Source organism: Pseudorasbora parva, chromosome 10 (assembly GCF_024679245.1).
Source record: "Pseudorasbora parva isolate DD20220531a chromosome 10, ASM2467924v1, whole genome shotgun sequence".
NCBI classification, from domain to species: Eukaryota; Metazoa; Chordata; class Actinopteri; order Cypriniformes; family Gobionidae; genus Pseudorasbora; species Pseudorasbora parva.
The window spans coordinates 5,081,921-5,090,036 of record NC_090181.1 but is presented as its reverse complement, the minus strand read 5'-3'; the positions used below and the strand labels follow the sequence as shown (position 1 = coordinate 5,090,036).

At 35.2% G+C, this 8,116-nt stretch overlaps 1 protein-coding gene across 2 annotated transcripts in view; it reads right to left on the bottom strand.

Moving 5' to 3' along the window:
* Window positions 1-2,040: 2,040 nt before the first annotated feature.
* Window positions 2,041-8,116, bottom strand: part of LOC137090927 (NLR family CARD domain-containing protein 3-like) — a 33,966-nt gene continuing 27,890 nt past the window's right edge. For both annotated transcript variants that reach the window (XM_067454928.1, XM_067454929.1), the window contains 2 exons: window positions 6,029-6,075; window positions 2,041-2,964 (listed from right to left, as the gene is read on the bottom strand). In XM_067454928.1, coding sequence (XP_067311029.1) covers window positions 2,351-2,964; window positions 6,029-6,075 — 661 coding nt within the window. In that variant the 3' untranslated portion in view covers window positions 2,041-2,350. The remainder of the gene's footprint in view (window positions 2,965-6,028; window positions 6,076-8,116) is intronic.

Here is an 8,116-nt window from a genome sequence, read left to right as displayed (position 1 = left end):
TGATTTCCATTACAGAAGCATTTCTGTATGTGATGCAGTGCTGTCTAAGGGCCCGAAGATAACGGGCATCCAGTAAGGTTTTTTAATTGTATTTCTGTACAATTATCTTTTTTCTGCAAATATGACTTGGATAGCGAGCATGAGCAGCTTTCTAATGTCTTGGGTGAATTCATTTGAGAAAGCCTTTTTCGTTGTTGGTCTCAGGTTGCTGCTTGGCCAAAGATCTTGTTGTTTGTGAATGTTATTGGCATTGTGTTGTGTAGAATGAGACAAAAAAAAACTTAATGTGAGCACCATGGCGATTCATGTTGTCTCATACTGTAGTTCTGTAGTGTGAGCTTGCCTTAAATGGTCTTACCACACTGTAAACCCCACCCCCCCCCCCCCCCCGTAAATGTACAGTAAAAAAAACGGCAGCTGTGGTTGCCAGAATTTTACTGTAAAAAATACAGCAGTAACGTTTTAGTTTTTACAGGGCAACAATATATAACTTAAAGGTTTATAATGTAATAATCATGGTTGAAAACCGTTTATTTTACAATTCAAAACTGTACACTAAAAAAAATACCCATCAAATTTATGGTATAAAAAAAAAGGGCCAGAACTTTACCATAAAAAATATGGCAGTAACGTTTTAGATTTTATGGGACGGCAGCATATAATTTAAAGGTTTATAATGTGATAATTATGTGTAAACAGTGCACTATAAAACAATAACGGTAAAAAAATATGTATTGAACTGAAATAATATTAAATAACCAATTTATTGAAAGGCTAATATCTGTTATGTACCTTCTATATAGATTGACAGCCACCAATTACAGTGCAGTGCTGACGCCACTCTTTCTCCTATCGCAGTCAGTGATCTTGAAATTAGCTGACGAGAAATAAAATGCAGCTCATATCGTTGTTTTCATTGATGTGAACTTCATTAAATTTGCATATAGCATGGGAATTGAGGATTGGGTTTATAACCATTTTGTAGAGACACGTTTATGTGGCCAAGTGTAAAATAAACCGTTTTAGCAACAAAACAAAAAACAGGCCCATTGAGTCTTTACAAAGACTATATCTGACACAAGTTTGATCCACATCTTTGATTCTACTAAACAATTTGACTGTGAGAGGTCAGAACACACGGACTTAAGAATCTGTTTTGGACCAAAGTTCTTATGGACATAACATGATTACTCAGAGCTGTTTACAGTAATTTAAAAAATAATAATTTTTCAGTGTAATTATCTGCAAGATGATCATCTTTGACCAGTGGGTCACATCTCACAGCTTTTTCAACGCTACATGCACGAGACCCAGCCTTCATCAGGATATTATTATGCTCAAGTTTTAAAGAGGAAAAACACATTCTGTTTGATCAAATGTCAAATTGAATAGAGAGTGAAACTAAAGTGATTGACAACAGCAAAGCATTTAACGATCATTTTCAATGACTGATCTGACAGAATTTACTGGTATTTTAGATGATACACAATAATATGTACACTATTAACAATAAAGCCAAAACTGCGACACACTTGCCCACATATATTTCAAAAATGACGCGCAAATGGGTCATTCCTAGCATTCAGTGCCATTTGAGTCATCATGGCATAAAGTGAGTAAAAATGGGCTAATACTGGTTTCTAAATTCTCATTTTACATATTTAATCCCCCTCTACCATAGAACAGGGGTTTTCAAACTTTATAATGCCAAGGACCCCCAAATATGATGAACCTTTATGAGAGACCCCCTTCCTAAGATCTATTTTTATGTAAAAATGAAAAAAATGTATAAAATATTAAGTGACATTATAAATGCAACATATTGTTTCCAAACTTAATTAATTAATACTGGATGTATAACCCTAAAGAAGAATAAGCAACTTTAACAATAAATATATGTAAGCAGCTTGTGTAATACTGCCTTACAACCCAAGTGAGCGAAATAAAGGGGACTATAGTGAGAAAAACACACTAAAGATACAAAGCAAACATACAATTCTGGAATGTATACGGCAGAGAAACATTTAGAAATGTAACACATTTAGAATATTCAGTAGACTTTATTCAGTTTTTCTCTTTTTATTCTCCTAAAGTTATACAACCCATACAACCCCAGTTTGAAAACTACTGCCATAGAACACAATATGTACCCAGAATTAAAGTAAAAAGAACAGAAAAATGATATATGCAGTACAAGCAAACAAAGTAGTAAATGTACTGTCAGGGAAATGGATAGATGACTGTGCCCAGGAAGCTTTTGTCACCAAATTTCAAATGACAAATTCCTTATGTGTAAGCATAGGCTGATTGGAAAAAAAATCTAATTCTGATTCTGACACTGAAATTAAGATTAAAAGAAAGAGTTTGTAGCTGTGAGAGTTAACGTGAGTGTATTTCTTTCTCTCAACACCCTGTTGGTTCTCACAGAGCGCTGTTTACTCCCACACAGAGACACAAAACTATCAGAATAAAACCCAAATCCAGCATAGAGGGGTTCAGTGAATGTGCTCTTGAATGTGTGTAAGTGTTTGAGTGTGTTTGTGTCAGAGACGCTGTAGAAGGACAGAGTGCCGGCCGGCCAGTTCAGATACACTCCTACTCTGTTAGAGCACAACGAGAGATATATGACTGTTCTCTTATTATGTGTGACAGTGAATCTGTTGTTATCACAACAGTTCAAACTCCAGGACTTTTCATTGTATCCAAACACACAGTCATTTCTCTTTCCTTTCCTGCTGATTCCTTTATATGCCACTGATATACAAACATTCCCACTCCATTCAGCCTCCCAGTAACAGCGTCCAGTCAGACTCTCTCTACACAAAACCTGAGGACACATATCAAATCTCTCTGGATAATCAGGATACAACTGTTCCTCATTCACATGCGTCACCTTTCTGTTCCTCTCAGACAGAGTGAGGCGAGTGTGTGCTGTGTTTGAATCCAGTGTGAGATCACATGCATCTGAACACAAAAAGAGAGATTACAACATTAACAAACATTTCCATTAGTTTGCCATTAATTACCTAGACTCTGGCAGTCTGCCACAGTCTAATCTGTCCCAACAGTTTCATAATAAACAAAAACATTATAAAAAAAATCTTTGTGTATTATTACACTTTACATAATAACATAACATATGTTGTGTTTGGTGCCATTGCCTAAACAAAGCAACTGTCAACTGCTTTTTTGATGGCTTCAAATTTTGGGATACATATCGTATCGTGAGTTCAGCATCATGATATATATCAAATCGTGACGAGTGTATCGTTACACCCCTACATATTATATGCGTGCTGCTTGTGTGAATGCAGTCAGTTTTGACAGCAAAAGGTGAGGTAATTTAATTTGATGTCATGTATTTATTGCATTTTACCTGCTAGAAATACATTCTCAGTTTCAATGTTATTTTAAGGTGGGGTAGAATTAAATGCCACCCCACGTTCTCCTAGGGGTATGCATACCCCAGTTTGAAAACCACTGCCATATAGTATACAATGCTGTTTCATAAATTCCAGCAGCCCAATAATATCAGTGATAACCAGGAACCCTAAAATCAACAAAAGTAATGTTTTATATAATATATATATTTTTTTAAATATATTTTAAATTAAATATATATTTTTTACTAAAATTAATATTCATTAGAATATCCCTTGAAATAAAATATTGGTATCTTGGTCTGTATAATTGATATTTTTTTTTTAACTGATACACAGTATCATGATATGATTTTAATATGATTTCTATTAATATGCATGAGTTTATTCAACTTTTAATTACATACTTACATAGAACATTTTGTTTATTATTTTATATTAAATGATAAATACAATGTTACTAACATTTTATATTTTATAAAAAATCAGATGGTAGAGATCGACCAAAAATCAGTTTTACCGATATATTTAAGCATTTTCCCATATTTGGGTATCTGTTCGTTTTGTATTAACTAATTCACCACAGGGTATTTTATAGACAAAAACATTAATAATACTGATAACAAATCCAGATAAGATGAACTCTGTAACTGATGATGCATTTGTGTTTTTTTAGGGGTCTAACGGATCACAGTTGAGCCATGATCGGTTCGGCACTCACGTGTCCTGAGGATTTATTGCGCATTTTTTTAAACTTGTGGATTAATCTTAATTGTTAAGTGATCGCAGAGTAAAAGAGTTTTTCTGCCGATATTTCTTTTTAAGAATTTTGTTCCTTTAAACTCGATGCAGAGTTTCAGTGAAACTACACACAGCAGTCATGCGTTCACGTGAATCAGTCAACAATGACTAGAGGAGCAGAATAACTTGAAATCGCATGTAAGGCTTCCAAGTTAAATATATTGACAACGGAAGAAGGGTAGTGGACAAAAAGTAGGCACTGTGGCACGAGAAAGGCGTGGCAATACATCAAGCATATCTGAAGCTACTGCACCTGCAGACACCTGTTTCACACACAAACGGTTTACTCCGTTTGCAGTGTGTGTGTTTTTTGTTTTTCTGTGCTGCTGGACGTGCTGAATTAAATTGACAGCGTGTTGTCCTCATTATTAGCAGATTAGAGTCGGCTGTTTTTGTCTGTTGTAAGTTTTAATTTAAAATGTTTGTTATTTTAACATAGTCTAGCTAGCCTATGCTTCTAAAGAAGGTAATAGGCTATATAATAATAAAGTAATGAATTAATGAACATGAACAACTTTTGGATTTTAAATAAAATGGAATACAAGTTGTGTGAAACAGGTGTGAGAGGTATTCTCTCTGCTGAGATTTTTGACATCCTAATCGTAAAAATAAAAATAAAATAAATTGTCATAAGATCAAAATTGTATTTATTCAGCTGGTTATTTATTTTATTTTTGTTAAAACAATAACCATATAGGTTATTTTTGTTAACAACAAAAGTTCCTTGCTAACCTATAAACCATATGTTATGTTAACACCAAAAGTGTACATGTAATAAATGGAAAGCAAATAAAAATAGTCTACTCCCCCTTTTTTCCTGATCCGAATAACGATCCAATCCGTGACTCGTGATCCGATATACCACTAACAGTTTTGTTTATTTTTCTGACAATGATTGCTTATTCCAGAAAATATTTCAGTGGTCCCTTTTTATAGAACACACAAACCTTTGAAAATCATTGGTTTAAAAAATGCTTTTTTTTTCATGATAATATCTATGGGAAGTTGATAGACACTGTCATTTACTTACGTTCTCCATGTAAAAACAATACTCTATTTTGCGGTTGTCATAAAAAACAAAGATGCAGCTGGGATTAAGCTACACTGAAGTAGTAATGTTTGTTTTATTCACATGGTTTAGAATGTTTTATGCTTTTTTTAATGTTAGAATTATTAATTAAGTTACCTGTTTGCTTATTTGATCAAAGATTTTATAATGCACTATATTTTTTATTTGCACTCTTTATGTAGAAGTGTTTTTTGAGGGAGTGAAATTGCAGAAATTATAGTTTTTAAGAGTTTAATAAAATGTTTGCTTAGTTCAGTGCTGTTATAAAAATGGTCAAAAACATAAAACAAATAAATATCAGTTCTGTATATTGGTTATTATCAGGCACATTAACATGGAAATAAATTATATTGATAATAATAATATAAATATATATATTTATATTTCATATATAAATATAAATACATATATAGTATATTATATATAGTGGAAAACACTAAGCAGCTGTGCCGGTGCCTTAAAACTGAACATGCCCGTCTCTGGTTAAGCACCAGCCAAAGCGTGAATGCAGATTTGAATTTAGCTGTTGATGACATAGGGAAACACTGTAATACATTTAACTGGTCCTCACTAGTTAAAAACGCTAAAAGGGCTAAAGATCAGCCATCTTTTTTTTAATAGCGTTTTGAAAATACTTTTGTGATTGGTAGGTTTAGGTTTTGGTGTTGGGTAAGTTAATTAACCTAATAATTAAATCAATAAAAGTCTATGCAATGTCTTTACTAATATAGTGAAACAAATGTGTGCGTGTATGTGTGTGTGTGAGACAGAGACCCACATTTCTGTTGTCCTGCTGTAATCCTGATCTCTCCTCCATGATCCACACTATGAAACAAAAGATTTAACTCTCATCTTAAATAAAGTAAAACATACAAATAAACACACATAAATCCTATAAATACAAAACTTTCCTAAACAAAATAAACCATTGCTCTCCTGCGGGGTGCCAGGCTAAAACACTTGCTGTGGTGTGGCAAGCAGCGGGGCGAGGGACAGCAAGAGCGGGCCGGTGACGAGTGGTAATGAGTACCAGCTGCGTGATGCACCGGTCTCGTCTCGCGGCCGAATGACGGGAGCATAAAAGGAGGAGCCAAGGCAGCGGAAGACGAGAGAGGACCAGGCCTGGATTTTATGTTGAGTTTTGTTTAAGTTTTATTATGTTTGTGTGGGCAGTCGTCCGTGAGGGGCTGCCCATGTTTTATTTTGTGGATATTTGCAGGCAGTCGTCCGTGAGGGGCTGCCCGCGGTTTTACTTTCGTTTTGTTTATTTATTTTGAATTAAAGTTTAGAACGTTCGCCGGTTCCCGCCTCCTTCCTTCCACTCTACAAACATCATTACAGTTGCCAAATTAGAAAATCTCTACATGGTTGTAGGACAGCCCTGTCTCTCTCTGTTTTATTATGATTACAACATATCCCTTACCTTACAGTTTAACTCCCAATCAACCTTCTGCCCTAAAGTTTCAACCATTCAATTGGGCTTTTGCTTGCCTGGTCTTACCAGACTCTCTTACATTTCATTTGACTGGATTAACCCAGCGAATATACCGCAAACCCAAACAACGTCCTGAAGGAAAATGAAAATTGAGCGGAAGTATGTAGGAGGGTGGAGCAAGGCTAGCAATTTGCCACACTTACAAAAAAAGTACCACAACATATGAAAGTCACACATATTTGAACTGACATGAGGGTAGGGATGGCTCGATACCACAATTTTGGCTTCGGTACGGTACCACAATCTAATACCGAAGTACCGATATTAAATCGATACCACAAGGTCTGATATTAGCGCGGGTATATTGGACGCGAATGAGAACAATTATGCAAGTTTTGAGTTTATAAAGTGGGAAATTACCACAAATGTTTATTAGTAAATTAATCAGCAAAGCTTATCACATCAAATCAGTCATTTGAAAACTTTCTTGTGAGAAATAATTTCAGCAAAAATCTCTCAAAATTAGCAAATTGCTTCTGGTTTCAAAAGACATCGCACTACACTAAAGCAATCTGCATAATCCGATTCAACCTTTCACGCTCGTCTCGGGATGGATAACGGAAATCATTTGAACATGCAAGTGATTTTATAGCATTTCGTAATAACAGTTACAGGAGATATGAGAATACGACACACACACACACACACACACACACACACACACGCACGCCTGTCACTTAGTCACGCTCGCACATTACACATTAAGTTTCCTTAAACAGTCAAATACACAGAATTATGTACAAATGTCCGTCTTTAGTGAGTATTCACATAAACACAGGCGGTTGTGTCTAACGCGAATATAAATAGTGCAATAGTACGCGTGCAAATATAATGAGATCTAAATGTCATTGGTTGAAACGAACGCTGGAGATTGTGATATTCGATCTTATGTTAGGCTATGTGTGTGCGTTGATCAGTGTTAAAAGAAAATAAATGTCTAAATGAGATGGTTTGAATGATTCACTGACCTGTCGATCTCTTCAGAAGTCTTAAAGTCAGGATAGTGACAGATGCTTCTTGGCTAGGTTTGATGGTTCTTCATTACATTACAAATGTCACTTCTACTCCTCTCTTTATTAATTCGTTTTGGGCATCTTGAGTGAGATTCAACTGCTTTATCCATTTTGTCCGTCTATGTTGTTGTCACATATGCCGGTTGTTTCGGCTCAGTTTGGGTAGAGCGCTGCCATCTAGCGGTGAACTTCGGAACAGCAGCAAATGTGCCAAATCATGATATCGTACCGTTTTAAATAAAATATATACCGGTATTTTTCCAGTACCGGTATATCGCGCATCCCTACATGAGGGTGAGTAAAAATTATTTTTTGGTGAACTATATCTACAAAATCCTCTATCTGCCAGTATTTGATG